A 19,028-nucleotide genomic window follows, 5' to 3' on the forward strand; every position below is an offset into this window, starting at 1 on the left:
GTTTTTTCTCTCCAAACAGTGCTGACGGATTAAGGTTTTTTTTCTGTAATGGGCACATTCCCCTTGTGTGTTAGCCGTGTTAGCTGCTGACTGCTGTGCACTGGAGGAAGGGGGGGAATTATGGGTATAGAACCGGATGCTGGCCACAGGACCACAGCACTTGTGAGCGCAGGTTAACAGAAGCAAAAGGCTGGAGAGTTAGAAATAACGCAATGAATGTCATGTGTCCAACTCGTTTTGGCCAAACATGGCCTTTCTCAAGTACTGGTGGGTTGGTGCCTTTACTAAATCAATGAAAAGAGAGAGTGGACGTGTTTATATTTGAAGTCCTGTCATGGTAATGGCACCTCTGTGCATGCCATGTGTTGAACTTGTATGACAGAGCGGCGTAGATATAGTGATATTTAGTGATAATATGAATGTAGTGGTAGTGTTTTGTATCATATGGATGCTATCATTTGTGGGGCAGCTGAGTGCGTGGCCGCTGTTGTGTTGTCCCTATAGGCTTCTATGTATTCCCTAGATGGAAGAATGATATGTTAGTATTATTCCTAACCAAAGAATGTGTATGTAGGAGATGCAGTATGTGTGTATTAAAGGGAAAAGTGGGATATTACGCCGGGTAGTTATGAATGTGTGCATGTTTCTGGATATGTATCAGGCTAAACGGTGTATGGAACATGGGTGCAGTGTTGGTGGAACAGTATTGGTGGGAGGGGTATTAGCCTATGAGTGTGCTAGTGTTGAATTATATGTTGAATCCTATGGTGTCATCGTTTTTAAGGTGAATATACATTTAATTTTGTTTCTAACGTGTCGGAATGGTTACCTCTCTCCAGTCTGTGGAAGGTTGCTCTATAGCTATGAAGAACATTCCAGATGGGTCGGATTTGTGTGCGCTTTAAAGTGTCTGAATAGGATATGATTGTTGTACCCAATTTTGATGTTGCATATGTGTTCATATATTCTGTTTTTTTATGGTCTAATAGTCATTTCTATATAATCCACATTTGCATTTGAACAAATAACTCCTTTTGTTTTGCATGACATGTCCTGTTTGATGGTGAAAGATTTGTTGATGGTTGTAGAGTGAAATTGGAGCTTTTGCTGCTATTCTACATCTACATTGCCAGGACGCCATACCTTCCACCCACTGAGTTGCACCACAAATGATGGCATCCATACGATACAAAACACTACCACTACATTCATATTATCATTAAATATCTGTTACTATCTCTATGCCGCTCTGTCATACAAGATCAACACATAGCACACCAGGCCATCATTTAGTAAAGCCACGATTGGCCTGAAATACGCTGGACAAGTGATAGCCACCACTACACAGTCCCAGTGACTCCACCAGGCGGCAGCAGCCGCTGTCTGCTACTGCTAGCTTATTCTCAGCAAGATATTCTAGGCAAATGCCTGCTGGGCACTGGTAAATACAAAACAGAAACACAGAAATGTGATCTGTCATTTTCTATAATAAGCAGATAAAAGGGGCTATTTTAAAAATAAAACAAAAGGGAAAATACAACTTTCTATAACTCTGCAATGATAATATAGTAGGCAAATTGTAATCAAACGTGTTTTCAATAACAAGGCAAGATAAGGTACACTTAACAGGACGGGAATGGGGTAAGAATACACCAATGTGTGTAAAGGGCCCCATACATCTGCCGGCCAATCACCTGATCAGTCAGGATCTGCCGATTCGGGCAACCATTTATGGTCGCTGATCCGTGGGGGAATCAGTGAAATTCTACATGTTAAAAAACACGATTTGCTGATCACGATCATATTTTGATCGTGATCGGCAAATCACGATGCCCCGGTGTCTGGGGAATTGTGTCAGCCTGTCGCTAGTGTAAGGGGGGCCTTTATTATTGTGGAGAGATATCTATGTTCATTTTTGATCTGGCCGGCCCTAGGCAAAATTTTGTCTGGTGCCCCCTAGTGTGTGAGTGTGTGTGTATATTATTAATATATATATATATATATATATATATATATATATATATATATATATACATATATATATATACACAGGTTGAGTCTCCCATATCCAGATATTCCGAAATACGGAATATTCCGAAATACGGAATATTTTTAGCATGACTGAAATAGTGAAAACTTTGATTTTTGATGGTTGAATGCACACAAACTTTGTTTAAGGCACAAAATTATTAAAAATAAAGTATAGAATGACCTATAGGCTGTGTGTATAAGGTGTATATGACACATAAATGAATTTCATGTATGTACACACACTTTGTTTGAGCCACAAAATTATTGAAAATATTGTATAAAATTACCTTCAGGGTGTGTGTATAAGGTGTATATAAACTATAAATGCATTATGTGTTTAGATTTGGGCCCTATACCTAAGACATTTCAATATGGTATGCAATTATTCCAAAATACGAAATATTCCGATATCCAAAATACCCCTGGTCCCAACCATTTTGGATATGGGAGACTCAACCTGTATTATATTCTGTATATGATATATACATACATATATTTATGTATATGACCAGCCACAAGGATATAGGTATATTTGATACTGTATTGCTTTAAAAAGGGACATTAAAGCACTGCAGATTACCTGAGCATTTTGTACATTTATCTCATTTATGAGCCAGCTACAGGTCAACTACTTCGGAGGGCACCAGGCAAGTATATATACTGTACCAGATCCATCGAGTGCCGGATCCCTCAATATATATATTAGGGATGTGCAGGCTCGGATAGGTTCGAGTTTGCACGTTGAGTTGACAAAAGTCCAGGAATGATGATGTTCGTCCATGTAAGATGACGTTTAGCCTCTTTTTGAGTTCCGTTTTTTTGGAGGGAAAAATCCGAACTCAACGTGCAAACTTGAACCTATCCGAGCCTGCACATCCCTAATATATATATATATATATATATATATATATATATATATATATATACACACACACACAGACGTCACAGCCCCAGCAATACAGATGCAACACAGGCCAGCACCCCTCTCCGCTCTGCCCCCACTGCTCAGTGGGTGCTCGCCCCGCAGCCCCTCTCCTTGTGTCTCCCAGCTAGCCTGAGCTAACTAAACTTACCTATAGTGAGAAAGGACTCACTCGCCTTGGTTGGCACATTCTATCTTTATGATACAGCTAATGCTGCTGCTGCAGTGAGAATGCCTTCCTCGTCCAAAGGCTGGCTGGACAGCGGCGGCTAATATGGAGGCAGAGCCGAGCCGTGAGTCGTCACTCACAGCTCTGCTCAGCAAAGGCCCATGGGAGGAGTGGCCGCATTTGGGCATAATGAGCTTCTATGCAGAAGTTCATTCTGACCTGATCCAGGGACTGGCTGACACTGACAGCTGCGCTGCCCGATTGGAGCTGAGCTCCAATCGTGGCAGCGGGGGGTGCAACTACATGAAATGCCCATGGGAGGAGTGGCCGCATTTGGGCATGCAAAGCATGCCCTTCCGCGGCCATTTTGCCCACTGTAGCCAGAATGAGCTTCTATGCAGAAGTTCATTCTGACCTGATCCACGGACCGCTGGCTCACACTGACAGCTGCGCTGCCCGATTGGAGTTGCGCTCCGATCGCGTCAGCAGCGGGCGGGGGCAGCCGCAGTGACAGAGCCTTGGAATGCCTCTAAGGCATTCCAGTCGCCCCGAGGCATTTGCTTATAATGCCTATGCCTAGGGCCGGCTCTGTCTGTGGCTTATAGTGTAGGCTGCTTACATGGATCTGAGAGGAAAGTTTTAGATTGTAAACATTTTAAACACTTAAGTCTCATACTCAGCAAAATGAATAGGGTTGGGATCTACGCTTTATATCAAATTTCATCTAGTGCACAGAGTTTCAGAAAAAGAAGGATCCAGGGACAAGAGAACGTCTACTAATGTGTTTCTACAAAGACAAGGCTCTGAAGTAATCCATCTATTTGTATACAGCTGACAACTGTCTTTGGGGTTATAAAACTGCCATTCTATTTGGTCTCCCTTAATGCAGCAAAAGACAGAGACATATAATATAATGCTTTAAATTCCTTTTATTTTTAGTGGCAAGGCACATTTAGCCATATATATTATTAACTAGATGTGAACAGGATACTCTTGCAGGATCTATTTGAGGCTAACTTTATCACAACATATACAAAACCATGAAACATCCTGCAAATGTTCTGCCAGCAGTGCCCTAATGCCACACCTGTGTCCTATTATAAGGGGTATATTTACTACAGTCAGAGTTTTTAGAAGTGGAGATCTTGCCAATAGCAACCAATCAGATTGTTATTATCTTCTAGAAGGCGGCCATTTTCCCTGTGTCTTGTGCAGAAAAGATGTGTCCGGGAATAAGGCGCGGGCGCCATTTTCCCGGGGAGACCCGCGCCTGTGCAGTAGATTCTGGCATTAAGCCAAAATCTACTGTGCTCATGTGCTGTCAAAGAGGAGGGGGCCCAAACGGAGGCTGCACACGGGCCCCCTCCTCTCTGAAAACGCCCCTGTATACTGTGATACATACTTTTCTAAATATCTCCATTAGACAAATACAAAGACTAAATGAAAAACTTACATTACAGTGTCTTAATTTATGCCACATATTAACAACTCCTAAATATAGTAAAAGGCATTTCAAATCACATTTATGCTTGTGCAGCATACTGCCATCTTAATGTATGGCATGGTTACATGACTATTGGTAATACCTGCATTTAGATGGAAAACTCAAAAACACTTAGAGACCGCTGCAGTGTTGGCTACAAAATGAGTGCATTTTGCAGCCAATAAAAGGGTACCAAAACTTGTGTGTATGCTCCTACCCTTCAGATCCTTATTGTAAATGTGAGATTACCCCTCTGCACCACTCACACTTTAACAGCGCCTTAGTAAATCCAGAAAGGTATAACATAGCTTTGTATTATTATTTCAAGTTTGACTTACAAGTAATGCATTCTACTAAACACGTTGTATATGTATAAATTGTATACATGTATACATATTGAATATATATATTTACAATATAAATTCACATTATAAGATTTATGGCTACTACATACAGTGGGGCTGATTCAAAAAGTTGCATGGAGCAAGCGTCCCACGTGCACCGAGTCACAGGACCAATTGAGCCGCATGAACTCTGGAATGTATTGGGTATTCCTAGGTGGTGACTGGGAGGTAGCTGTGCAGAAGCATGAAGATATTCTGTCTTATGGGTGTATTATGGGAGTTTTGCGGTTGCGTATGAGGAGTGGTTTCTGATGCATAATCGCACACATTGTAGGCCATACTCTGACGAAGATTCTGTACCTAGCTTGGGGCTGATGCAACACCCGATGGTGCTTCCAATGGTTGTGACTGCAGATTCCCAGTCCTTCCGCATTCAGGTGCACGGCTGTACACCAGAGGAAGGACTGATACTAGCATTAGCATAAATTCACAGCCGCAACTATGGCAAAAGACACTAACATGGTTGCAGCAGCATCCGACTCAGAATCATAACGTCTTATTATTTTAGCATATGGTGGCAAAGTGCAGTTATTCCATCATCTACCAACACGATCTACTGGTGTTTAGGAATACTAACAATTTATGGATCAGAACTAACTTTAGACACCTAGATGGCATCAGTGTAGCATCAAATATATATTTCTTTGTCAGTGTAACATGAAATGCAAATTACTATTGGGACTGTTAGCACAATAGAGCAGCAGTGTGTCTTAAATATCAAAACGAAGATAGTCTGGCTCTATTGAATCTGGGGGGCCCTATAAATGTAATATGATTTAAAAAGTCATATTTACTAGGCAGTGTTAGGAGACAGAGTGAAGAGTGATAAGGTGCCAGCCAATCAGCTCCCAACTGTCATTTTTCAAACACAGCCTGTTAGATGACAGTTGGGAGCTGATTGGCTGGCACCTTATCACTTTTCACTCTGGGCCTGATTCAGACCCGGTCGCAAGCGCTGTGCGCTCGCAACTGGGTCGATGGTGGGCCAATGCACACGCGCGGCGTGCACAAGCCCCGGAGCAAGCACAAACAGCGCTCGCTCTGGAACTCACTACAAAAGGGACGGCTGTCGATTTTGATCGACAGCTCGACCCCTTTTGTAGGCGTGGCTGGGGGGTGGCTTCACAAACGGAGGCATTCCCAAGCGAACGCATGCCATTTGTGGGCGGCCTCACTGACATCACTAGTGACGTCAGTGAGAGAGCTTCCGGCTCTGTTAGAGCCGAAAGCTCTCTGGGGCTTGCGGCCACGAGACCCTACCGCAAGGGTCTCATCGCAAGCCCGATGGTCGCGATGGTCTTGACCATCGCGACCATCATCATGGCCGCTTGCATAAGCTGTGGGTGGTAACCCACAGCTATGCGAGCGGCCAAGAGGCCGCAACAAAAAAAAAGCACACGCCCTGATTCAGAGCGAGCGCACGCTTTTTGCGAGCGGCTCTGAATCAGGCCCTCTGTCTCCTAACACTGCTTAGTAAATAGACCCCTTAATTTGACAAAATCATGTTGAAAGCAGAATGGACCAGGAGAAGAATAAGGGCATGAAAATAAAGCAGACCTATATTCATGTGCAGAGGTACCTTTGTCTCCTCCATCTGTACAATCGTAGCCTGGCATTCCCGAATGCTGTCATTAATATAATCGATATTGGCTGCCAAAGCTTCCAATTCCTCTGCTACATCTTGCTGTGCCCGCTCTTCCCCACTACCCTCCTCTGGAGGAACGACTAAACGGCTTACTAATGCCTCTTGAAGGAGTGAAAGCTCCTCACGTTTCTAAAAGGATGATAAAGAGAAGCAAAAGAAATAGAGAAAGCAAGTAAAGGTAGCCAAGATTAAGTTACAGCTACATAAGACAACAGTATAAAGTGCAACATACAGTAGGAAAGAAACATTGCATGTAGTCAGCAGCACTCAACACACATCATCTAGAATGATTTAGCAAGCTTTTGCATAGTAATGCAAATGTATATCTCATACATGGAGCAACCCAAAGTTAAGCTAATGTTATAAAAACATAATTGAAAGCTGTTTACACGTGTTTGTGAGTTGAAGTGTTTTATAATTTGATGTTTAACTGTTACATAATGAAAAAGTACATGCAGTAGTCTAATGATGTTTATCTAGCAGAATACAAAATAATACCTCCAGTGTAACAGTTGTTCGTTTAGCCTTCCATGGGAAAGAAGCTCTTCCTGACCCAAACTATATAAATCAGCATAGTTGCCAGAAAAGGTTGGGGCAATGGGGCGGCTCGTCCCCCAAACATTTCAGAGGCGGCAGTTAATGGAATGGGTAAGCAGGGAGCAGTGCGGCTGCTGTCTAAGGTTTCCACGTGGTAAAAACATTGTGGCACTACTGATAAATCAGATAACATTACTGAATCAATCCCCCATAATTATAACTAGATACCTTTTCTCCATAGGCAGTATTTATATGTTTACGGAGTTTGACATCACCCAGTCATGTGATAAGGAAGTCCACAGCCTCATCACCCTTACAGTAAAGAATGCTGATGGTGAAATCACCTCAAATATACCTCATATACCACATGACTGTGAAGGTAAGTACTGTTTGGCCACATAAGTACACAGGGTTCTGAAGAGAATCAGTGTTATGTAAATATCTTCCAAAATATTATTTGGTATATGTATAAAATGGTCTTCCACTCTGCTATTCTATAACTTTTTGTAAACTACTGTGCATCCCAGTCTGGCTTTATTCATTCTAGAAAATACAACATCTTAAAATCTTAAAAAAGGAATGTATTATGTATAAGCAGTACACAAGGAAATTACTAACATTGATGTTGGTATGTTACCAGCCCAAAACATGTCAACATCATAAAAAAAGCTCCAACAGTGATCTATAATGGAAGCAGGGTGTGCAGTGCACACGGGTCCCTTAGTCCAGAGGGGCCCACACCGCACCATCCTGCAAACATATTTAATACACTTAGCTCTCACGAGTCCCGCGTCGGTGCGTCAGAAAAATTACTAGGAAAATGGCGCTGTAGTCATTTCCAGGAGATTTACGCATGCATAGTAAAGACGACACCATCAAACATGGCACGCCGTCATATTTCCAGAGACCTGTGCATGCGCAGTAGAGGTAATTGTATTCTAGCAAATATCATATACGTTCTGAATACATAGATAGATACTACGTGTCTAATACCGGTATTTTCTTTATACTAGCAGCAACCCGCACAAAGGGTACGATATTGGTTTCCTCCTACATACCAATTAGCACAGCCTGATCTCTATGCATGCGCAGTAGATTCTGACACAGTGCCAGAGTCTACTGCACCACAGAGAGGAGGGGGCCTGCTTGGCATCTGCTCACGGGCCCCTTCCCTCTTCTCTTAAACCGCCCCTGACGAATGATCTACAGTCACAGCGCTGACACTGAAACATGCAGATACAGCTGCAGTTGCACACAGAATAAAGGCATGTCGCATATCATTTTAATCAACAGAAGCTGTATGTGCGCCCTATTACAATAAGACGCATTTGAAGTAAAAAGTCACACGAAAAGATGTTTTCAGCTACAGAGTCATGCCAAGGCATGGTGTGATTAGAAAGGCTGTTTAACACGCAAGGAGTCTAGATGTATGTGGACACATCTGTATGGTATAGATCACAGGTTCTCAAACTCGGTCCTTAGGACCCCAAACAGTGTATGTTTTGCAGGTCTCCTCACATAATAACCAGTGAAATAATTAGCTGCACCTGTGGATCTTTTAAAACCTGTCAGTAAGTAATGAATACACCTGTGCACCTGCTGGGTGACCTGGAAAAAGTGAACTGTGTGGGGTCCTGAGGACCAAGTTTGAGAACCACTGGTATAGATCAATGGTGAGTGACCTAGGAGATTTACATGCAGCTACGAAATCCTCAAAAGGGACACACATTATATTTATTAGCCTAAAAAATAACTAGTTAAATCTAAACAATAAGAATATTATTACATTTTATTAATATTTCAGGTAATTGATTGGACATCTTCATTCAGGTGCAACACAAATAATACTCTTAGTATGACCCACCAATACTTAAGATGTGCCCTAGGGCGTTTGTAAACAACTAGTATAAATAACAGTATAAGTCAGCAGTAGCCGTGATGCACACTACAGCAATAGTAGTAAAATGCTAGTAATAACAGGCATGCCACTTTATAGACCATGGGCCAAATGTAATAGATTGCGAATTTGTAACAAATGCGAGTTTAGCGCTAAATTCACATTTTTTATTCACTCGCAAATGTAGTAGGGTGTGATTATAGTATACTCACATTTTCTGGCTTCCCATTCTCAAGATAGAACTCGGGCAATGTAATAGAGTAAGGGTACCTGTATTTTAAGTACCAGCAAAAAGGGCTTTGCAGAGCCAGTCTTGGTTGTGGGAATACAGGGGACAAAACGAGTAGGGGTCCCCTGTATTTTCCATAACCAGCACCGGACTCTTTCTAGCAGGGAAATAATGCCACAGCCTTTGATGGTAACCGCAAGGTTCACCACAATTAACCTTGCGGTTACATCATTGGCTACACCATATGGTTCCCACCATAGACTTCAATGGAGATTTCACACCATTGACGTTTATTGGGCTGAGAGGCTGACCGCACACAGTAAATCTGATTGTCCCGGTCATTTGCGCGGAGGAAGGGTATGTGTAAACACATACCTTTTCTCCTGTCCGTACTGGATCGGGACTTTGCTTCTTTTTTTTTTTTAACCCCCTGGATGCCTACATGGACCGAAGAGGAAGTGTACTACGCATAGGAAGAGGTGAGTATTGATTTTTATTTATCCGTATCCGTGGATTTCTACATCGACAAGGGGACGTGATTGGCTACAGGGATACTAGGTGAGTATGTGTGATAGTGAGTGTGTATGTATGTTTAAATAAAATTGTAATGTCACTGTGTGTGAGTCTTGTAGTTTTTGTAATATTTCTTTTGCAGTAGAACTACAGGTACCAGCGGGCCTAATGCCCCACATGCTGGTACTTGTGGTTCACCAAGTACCAGCATATGGGGGAGACTTGCTGGGACCTATAGTTCTGCTGCAAAAGACAATATTTTTACACCACATTTACACTATCAACCCTAAACCCACCGTCCAGGTTTTTTGGTTTGTGTGTCAGGGATAGTCCTGGGCTATCAGCCCAGGACTGGGGTGCCCTGGAGAGGGGGAGCCCTTTATTGGGGGGGGGCACCTCCCGATCAGCCCAGGCCTGGGGACCCCTATGCAGTTTGTCCCCTGTATTTTAAAAACTATCACACGCTATACAGAGCTCGGGGCTGGTAATGCTTCTGGGAGAGGGGGCATGTCATTTAAAAAAAAAAAAAAAAAGTTAGTATTACTACTTTTTTTTTTTAACACACTGAAGCCTTCATGGATCTCACTGATCTGTGAAGGCTTTTATATAACTTGCACCTTTTAATGCTAGTCGCATTAAAAGGTGTGAGTTTACATAGAAGATACTCGCACAATTCCCATATTGTAGTAGTCTCGAGCTCAAAAATTCGCAGGGTATTACATTTGCGAGTCACGGCACCAACTTGCACCTTCAAAAAATGCGAGAAGGTGCAAGTTGGATTTTTAACTAAAACTCGCGCTCTATTACATTTGGCCCCATGTGTGTGTCTGTGTGTGGACATCTACATTGTTATCAACAATCTGTACTTCGGATGCACAACCAAACTAAATTATAAATGATTTATATGGTATTTTTTTTTATAAAATATGATAGATTATACTATGCAATTTCTCATTTTTTTGTGTAGGCACAGTGTACTGACATTAAAGGATAAACAATGACAAATCAGCCTGCTGTACAACATATTCATATCCAAATAAGGTGTTTTGGGTTAAATTTAAAAAAAGGGATGGATGCTGAATATCAGTGTAGAAAGAGAACATAGGGAATAATGTATTGAATTAGAAACAGCATAAAATAACACATTCAATTTATGTAATGCCAGTACATTAGTAAAAGGTGACAAGATACGCAATACAATAGTAAATAGTAAATCCATTCGCCATAAAATGTTCAAGGATGCAATATAAGAATGAAAATAGAGTATATATAAGTGTCAAAAGTAATGTTAGGTCCCCTTACCCGCAGCAGCCTTTCCATATCATTTTCCAGGTTCAGTAGAGTTAACCTCTGTAAGACCACCTCATGAACCCTCCTTTCCAGAGTCTGCCACTTCATACGAGCAGCCTTACTAAGTGGTAGTCCTGGACGTCCAACCTTCCTCCTGTCACCAAATTAAAGAGAAAAAACTTGTCGTCAGGGTGTGTTAGTAATGACAATATAACAAACACTTGACATTGTGCACCTTGACTCTGAATATTAGTGTTCAGTGGAAATAAATGGTAATGGAAATGTCTTGTTCCTAAGTGACTCCTTATTAGGGACAAAAAGTATTACGAGGCTTGATGGTAGGTCCAATGAATAGTGCACAGTCTCATACCAACTCACGATGTTGAGGGTCCTTATGGGTGAGCGGAACAGCAATCGTGCTCTAACCCTTGGAGTGGTGAAAAAGGATTTCTTGGAGACCTGAGTACACTCAGTCCGACCGTTATCCACTTTCAAGATAAAACAAAGTCCAGTAGTCTGGTTAAGGTCACATGAAGTCTACTGCACGATGGGTGAAAAACTTTAGTGGTAGAGCACCCTTACTCTGTTGGAATACATTGGAATATACTTCATTGTGTAGTGGACTTCATGTGACCTGAACCAGACTCCTGGACTTTGTTTTATCTTGAAAGTGGATAACGGTCGGACTGAACGTACTCAAGTCTCCAAGAAATCCTTTTTCACCATGCCAATGGATCTGTTAGAGCGCGATTGCTGTTCCGCTCACCCATAAGGACCCTCAACATCGTGAGTTGGTATGAGACTGTACACTATTCATTGGACCTCCAATCAAGCCTCGTAATACTTTTTGTCCCTAATAAGGAGTCACAGACAATAGGAACAGGACATTTCCATTACCATTTACTTCCACTGAACACTAATATTCAGAGTCAAGAGTAAATTGTTTAAATTCATGCTTACAATAAAGTAAAGGCAATTTTATGGTTCAATTCAAACATAAACACATTTAATTTTTTTATTTGTGTTTAATTTAAATTAAATTAATTTTTTTATTGAATTGCAAACCCAGTTGCAGATTACTTTAAATCTGTCACCTCACAGTTCTGCTTCCATTGGCCACAGGCACTGTTTCCACTGTTGTTTTACGGTTCCACTGTCGTACAATGCTGGACACAGAACGTAAGCCGCTGTCAGGCTCTGACGATGTTGTGCTTGTGGACAGTTCTGCTCCAGAGTCTGGAAGTGAGGCTATACGACTGACAGCGCGATCTTGGCCTGGCCTAGCAAGACGCCGCAGAGCAGATACCTAGGGTTCGTGAAGAAAGACAAAGATGAAACAAGTTAAAGATTAAACTATATTGAGCTGTAGGAAAGATCCATAACATAAATGCTGATCACTGACCTCCTGTGTTTTACGTCTCAACACTATTTCCTGTTGTCTCTTCTGAGACTCTAGTGCTCTGATCTGAAGCTATAGAAGGAGACACGTCACACTGAAACATTAATGCCTGGAAAAATTGATTCCATATACCTATGTCTCAGTTTATCTTATATGTTTAACTGTTCACCTCTTGCCTGCGCTGTTCCTTTTTTAGTTGAGCAATCTCTCGATTCCTCTTGGACTCCACAAGTTTTCTTCGCTGCTGCTCTTCACGCATCTGCTTCATAAGTACTGCCTGCCGAGGAAATACAGGAATGATATAGGGAAGTGTTGCATTGAGTAGTTCAATCATTTGTAGATAAAAGTGCCTACATTGATAAATAGACCTCTTGTTCTTTCATCGGTCACTCAAAGTGCAACTAAAATGCAATGCAGCAGGAGGTGTCTCTAGGAAATAGACACCTCCTGCATGCGGGATGCGGTCAATAACCTGACACTCTTCAGAACCCGACACTTGTCAGAATCCCAACGCCAGCATCCCGACCGCCAGGAACCCGAAGGTAAGTAGCGGGGTTGGGAGGAGGGTTAGGGTTAGGCATTAAGGAGGGAGGAGGTTTAGGGTGCGGGGAGTGGGAGGTTAGGTTTAGGCTCTAGGGGGGGAGGTTAGGGTCAGGCACCAGGGAGGGAGGGTTAGGGAAGGGAGAGGGGGAGGATTGGAATACTGACTAACAAGTGTCGATATTCTACTTGTTGGGATTCTGACCGCCGGGATCTCTAGCGCCAGCATCCCGTACCCATCCCCCTTCATGAATCTGCGATCTGAGTGCAGTGTCTGTAGTATTGCTGCATTGGCCAGGCAGCATAACCTGAAAGGTACTCAGCCTGGCCTTCAGAACTGGACATCCAGGTCCAGGAAGTCTGCGTCTGACAACGCAGACCCTGGGCTCGGCACGCCTCCAAAGTGGGGCCGAAACCCATTTTGGAGAACGGTCCAAACGCCACGGACCCCCAACAATCGGAGATGAACTCAAACCATCAGGTTTGCGTACATCTCTGAATCAGGCCCTAAATGCTATAAAAAAAGTCAAATTTAGGGCTTCTGCTTATTTATCAAAGCCCCTCTCCCGGTGAAGCCTATTGCCAGCTCCTAGAAAAATGATTATTTTTATGGTATATGGAGCTTGAAGTCCGAGTCCTAATACTCAAGCAGGAGCCATTAAGCCGACTCACACATGCAATCTTTGAAATGAAATGGTCTGGCAAGCTGTAATATTACTCTTAATGCTGGCTGCTAATGCTGCTGGGATGCTGAGCACAGCTTTGCTGCCTCAGAAAATGTTTTCTTATAAATTGCAGTATGATGAGCAGTGACAGAAAATCTTCTTTTCAGAGCGATCTTAATAACTAGACCCCTGAGTCACTAATACTTGATGTAATATAAATTGATACATATCTAGCATAAACATCGAAGAAGCTACGTACATTGGCTTGTTATTCTCTTGCTTCATACTGTACCTTTGCCTTTTTCATATCACTGAGCTCTCCCTGCAACTTGCGTAATTCTCTTTCATAGCGTGACTGGTTCTTGAGGAGTCTTGCATGCTCCCTCTGAGCTAACTGCAGTTTCTGCAGATCCCTGTTCATCTCTCGCAATCGCTTCTCATAATCAGCACGAATCTTGTTGGCTTTCTCTTCTGTATAACACTCCATAGAACCTGTAGAGTCAATAGTCTTATTATGCATGGGGAATACAATTAATATAGTAGTATGTAATGAAATGGTCAAAAGAGAATCACTATGGAGTTATATTAAAGAGAGGTACAAGGTAACATGAAAATAATTTTGAATATGAAATATAAATGTCAAAAGAAACATATAAGTTTTATGAATATATCCCATACTAAGCTCCCGTAGCACTCGATCTCTCTCCAGCTGCGTGTCCCGAATTCTACTCTGTAGCTGCTGAAGTTTCTCCTCATACTGAAGTTTAAGTGTTTGCAGCCGACGCTGACTCTGTTCTAACTCTTCAATGAGCCGTTGTTTAATCTCAATCTCACAGGTCAGGTCAGCTAGATCACCTCCGAGTGAGCCTAGAAAAGTTTTTAGAACAAGGTTAATGGTCTCATTAATATTGTTCTGAAATGTAGCATTCCCATAGTTCTTTTTCACCTTTCTCCTCAGGTCCAGAATCAGACCCAGCATCACTGTCCGCACTTTCCTCACTGTCCTCCTCGTCACACTCACTTTCTTCCTGTTCATCTTCCTAAGATAATGTGGAACAGAAATAATACTGTATGATCTATGAAAACAGAACACATGTACTTGTTTCAAATAAATCTTGATGAACTCTATGGGCCAAATGTAATAGGGTGAGAGTTTAGAAAAGTGAGAGTTTCTGACACTTTTTAAACTTTACCAATGTAATAGAGTCCAAAAACAAAGTAACAGAGCGAACTTGCATGTTTTTTTACACTTAAAAAACTCTCACAATTTAAAATCTCATTCAGATGTTTTCCCATTTTGAAGATAAAACTCAACCAATGTGAGAGTTTACTGCTAAACTCTCACATTTTCTAAACTCTCACCCTATTACATTTGGCCCTATATATTGTTTTCAGACAGATTTTAAGGGCCAAATGTAATAGGGTGTCAGTTTTGGTAAACTGCGAGTTTTGTGCTAAACTCGCAATTTTTCACAACTCTCCAATGTAATAGAGTGTCAGTTCACTAAAACTCGCATTTTTCAGAGTTACTAAAAATCCCCATTCTTAAGCTCGCATCCAGATATATTTAAAATTGAAAACAATCAACTCGCCCAATGTAATAGGGTGTCTGTTTTAGACTCACAAAAAAAAGATAACCAAAAGTCCCCAAATAATAGACCCGCTTCAGGCTAGCAAGTATATCCTGAGCAGGTCAGATTAACAAAGAAACATGCACATATCCATGAGATACGTGCATGTTTCTATGTGTACTTATGTAAAAGATTTTAAATTATAAAAAAAATTACGTGCACCCGCTCCCCAAAAGCATAAACAGCCCCGGGCTTTATAAAGCCTGTCCTAGTTCTAAAAATACAGGGGCCAAAATGCGTAGGGGGTGTCTGTATATTAAGAACCAGCACAGGGCTTTGTTGATCTGGTCCTGGTTCTGGAAAATCAGGGGACAAAACGAGTAGGGGTCCCCTGAAACTTCCAAAACCAGCACCAAACTCTTTCTAGCGGGGGGATAATGCCACAGCCAGGGAAAACCTTTCACCGGTTTCCCTGGCCAAAGCATTACCTCTGACCACTAGTCAGCCCAGGCCGGGGATCCCTGGGGAGTTGGGGACCTCCCCCAATAAAGGGGTCCCCATCTCCAGGGCACCCCAGGCCTAGACTGATAGCCCGGGGCTATCCCCGGCACCCTAGGGCGGTGGGTGCCGGGTTGATAGTGTTAGTGTTTTGTGTAAATTAAAGGGTTAAATATTGTCTTTAGTTGTCGGCAAGTTTCAGTACAAACTCGCACTTTTTAAAAGTGCGAGTCTGTACTGTTCCTAAAACTGACTACCTATTACATTTGCCCCGAAATGTCTATTAGATTAAAAGGTTACAATATACACTTTAACTATAGGAATCCTCAACATAAAAAATAAATTTCTATTAATGTACTGTATATAATTACATCGAATCTATATACTTAATATATTATATTTTTATATTGAAACCACGGGAATATATTTAGTTACCTCTACATACACCAGACACTTATATTTTAATAATAACTTTGTTCCCATATTTCTTATTCCAAGCCAAATAATCATACATCCTGAAAGGCAATTGCATTTTTCTTGATAATCTAAATTATTAATTTGCTACAGTCTTCTTATTCATTCTTCTATATTGTCTCTGCTGCAAAATTATATTTACAGATGTGCCCTCGCTCATCTTTGCCGCCGATGCGCCAAACGTACACATGCATCGCGTCATGAAATTTGCAGGGCACATCACAATATGCCAGGCCTCGGCAGCATTTGCACCATGCAATCCTATGAATCATGGGAGCGAAAATGATGCACACGCCCATTCGTGGGCATGCTTCTTGTGGCATACATGCTGCAGTAAGTCACAGCAGCGGCAAAGATAAGTGATGAGTCATGTACTCTCATGAGATTTAATCATAGTCTGAAATGTGCTTGTGTTGCTATACATTAAAACATTTATTTTATATTTTATATCAAATAAACTTGATCAAGCATTCTCAATTTATCTGTGAAGGGCTTATCTTAAAATGATTCATTCAACACTGCCTGAGGAAGCGGCCAGGTGCTGTGAAAGGCATTGCAATTTTAAGTGAGAATTTCATTTTTCTTTTATGCTAAATTTTTTATGCCTGATACTGTGTTTTTAAATTATTTTTAAATTATTTATTTTTTTAATTATTCCTCTAACCATTGTTGTCTACGAATAGTGAAAACAATTTTTGATATTTTTAAAATGTTGTTTATCCATGACTGCTCCTCGGAACTATGGGAAAGACATCATGACTTCTCTCCCATAGTGCCTGTGAGTGTGGGGAGAGCCGGAAGCTGGAGTTCAGGAGAGAACTCCAGACTCTGGCTAGCGCAGTGTTGCAGAGAAGGAGCCGGGCGCCCACTGGTAATAAAATCTCAGCGGGCGTCCGGCTTGGAGTCTCCCTGAGGCACCGGGCTGGAGGACACTGGCGCTGGGTGCAGCGGACAACCCGGTGCACGTGCATCTCCAGCCCCCCCCCCCCCCCCTAGCTGCGGCCCTGTATGGAGCCCAATATTTACATATATGTCCAGGACTGTGCTAGGTTCTCCTGCTGCTCCCCCAGACTCCCGGACTTGCTCCCGTGCCCTGGAATGGTGCTCACATCTAAAATAAAAATATTCAGCTCAGGCAGGATGGCCCTACTGCCGCATTTAATGGCTTACTGTGATCTCTGGTCATTGTATATGCTGGAATTATGACACACAATATACTTTGTATGACGCATATTAAAGCTGGATAAGTGGTAATTATGTCCTCTTCATGGACTGACAACACTCACTCTAAAATCAAGCATTTGGAAACCCCCATCTAGAAATCCTGAGTTTGCTACTGCCATTAATCTAACTAATAAATCATTTACTTATCTATTTCTTGCTGGGTCATCCCTCATGTTTGGGTAAGAGGGTGTTTGACCACTTATATTTAAAGCGTTCAACTACCTTTGACAGTCCTATATTGCTCAGCTTCTGTTTATGGGGAGTAAGGGACTAGTTTTGCATAGCGGAAGTGTCACAATGAAGTTTTGATCCACAGTACCCTATTCAGCGCTACAGAGACTCTCCTGTTATCAATAACCTATAACCTCCTGTAATCAATTATCTCAAAATGACTGTTTAGCACAATTGTTTTCTTCCATTCTTGGTGTAACATATCGGACACCTGATCACTCTCAGTCAGTGACCTAAATTAAGTATATTGCTTATTAGTACTTTTCCATTTCTTTAGTTTCCCACATAAAAAAAATAATCCATGTTCCAAACGATGTATTGTTCCAAACTAAATTATCAAATTCATTTTAATATTATAATATTTTGCTTACCTAATAGGTAAACATTGTAATAAGTATAAGGAATAAAATAACTGCATTCATAAGAGCAAGTTATCCCAATCCTAATGTAGCCCATCTCAGAGAGAGTACCCAGGCACAATTATAGTTAATACAACCTTTACAAATAAACATCTTTTGGAATCAAAGACAAGTTAATTCCCAATCCTTTTGCCATATAAAAAAATCAAAAAATGTTGTTGAATTATTTTTAATGTTTCAATCTCTTTTTGTTTACTTTAGTCCCCGAACCTCCATCGTTACAATGACATTATTAGCACCATACATGCATGCAAGACTCACTCCATCACACCTATTTCTTGCTTCCTCACAAAATGATGCAATCATTACATTCCATCTTCTCTCACCTCTTCTCCTTCATTTTCATCTGTTTCTTCACTGTTTTGAAAGTGGTGTTTCTCTCTCTTTTTATAGTTATTCACTTCTGGGCTGGGGGCAAAAACAGACAGTTTTGGCTAATGAAAAGAAGATGAGACCACCATCAACACACATTTAAATTTTCACTCTATTAATTATTACTGATATTCTTTCCATATGGGAACCTGTCTTGTAAATCTGATCCTGATTTCAGATTTCCCAACACCAGCAGATCATTTCCACCCAGCACAAGCTGCAGCTGGGAAAAGTTCCTGCGCTCAGATTACATGGTAGTTCTGACCATGCATTAGGAACAAACATGGACGTTTTCCTACTTTTAACTGTTTTCTGTGTATTTTTTGTTGCTATTTTTCCTGTACAGTATGAGTCTCCCATATCCAAAATGCTTGGGACCAGGGGTATTTTGGATATCAGAATATTCCGTATTTTGGAATAATTGTATACCATATTGAAATGTCTTAGGAATAGGGCCCAAATCTAAACACAGGTAGCATTTATGTGTTCTATACACACCTTATACACACAGCCTG

General features: G+C 41.5%; 1 protein-coding gene across 7 annotated transcripts in view; it reads right to left on the reverse strand.

The window, feature by feature from the left end:
* KIF21B (kinesin family member 21B) overlaps positions 1 to 19,028 on the reverse strand; it is a 299,791-nt gene that overhangs the window by 101,960 nt on the left and 178,803 nt on the right. For all 7 annotated transcript variants that reach the window (XM_088445771.1, XM_088445769.1, XM_088445770.1 and 4 more), the window contains exons 12-20: positions 18,468 to 18,549; positions 14,671 to 14,764; positions 14,403 to 14,591; positions 14,017 to 14,216; positions 12,689 to 12,796; positions 12,523 to 12,591; positions 12,215 to 12,426; positions 11,133 to 11,274; positions 6,589 to 6,783 (exon numbers count right to left, since the gene is read on the reverse strand). In XM_088445771.1, the coding sequence (XP_088301897.1) occupies positions 6,589 to 6,783; positions 11,133 to 11,274; positions 12,215 to 12,426; positions 12,523 to 12,591; positions 12,689 to 12,796; positions 14,017 to 14,216; positions 14,403 to 14,591; positions 14,671 to 14,764; positions 18,468 to 18,549 (1,291 nt within the window). The remainder of the gene's footprint in view (positions 1 to 6,588; positions 6,784 to 11,132; positions 11,275 to 12,214; positions 12,427 to 12,522; positions 12,592 to 12,688; positions 12,797 to 14,016; positions 14,217 to 14,402; positions 14,592 to 14,670; positions 14,765 to 18,467; positions 18,550 to 19,028) is intronic.

This window comes from Taudactylus pleione, unplaced genomic scaffold, assembly GCF_031769625.1.
Source record: "Taudactylus pleione unplaced genomic scaffold, aTauple2 ptg000387l, whole genome shotgun sequence".
NCBI classification, from domain to species: Eukaryota; Metazoa; Chordata; class Amphibia; order Anura; family Myobatrachidae; genus Taudactylus; species Taudactylus pleione.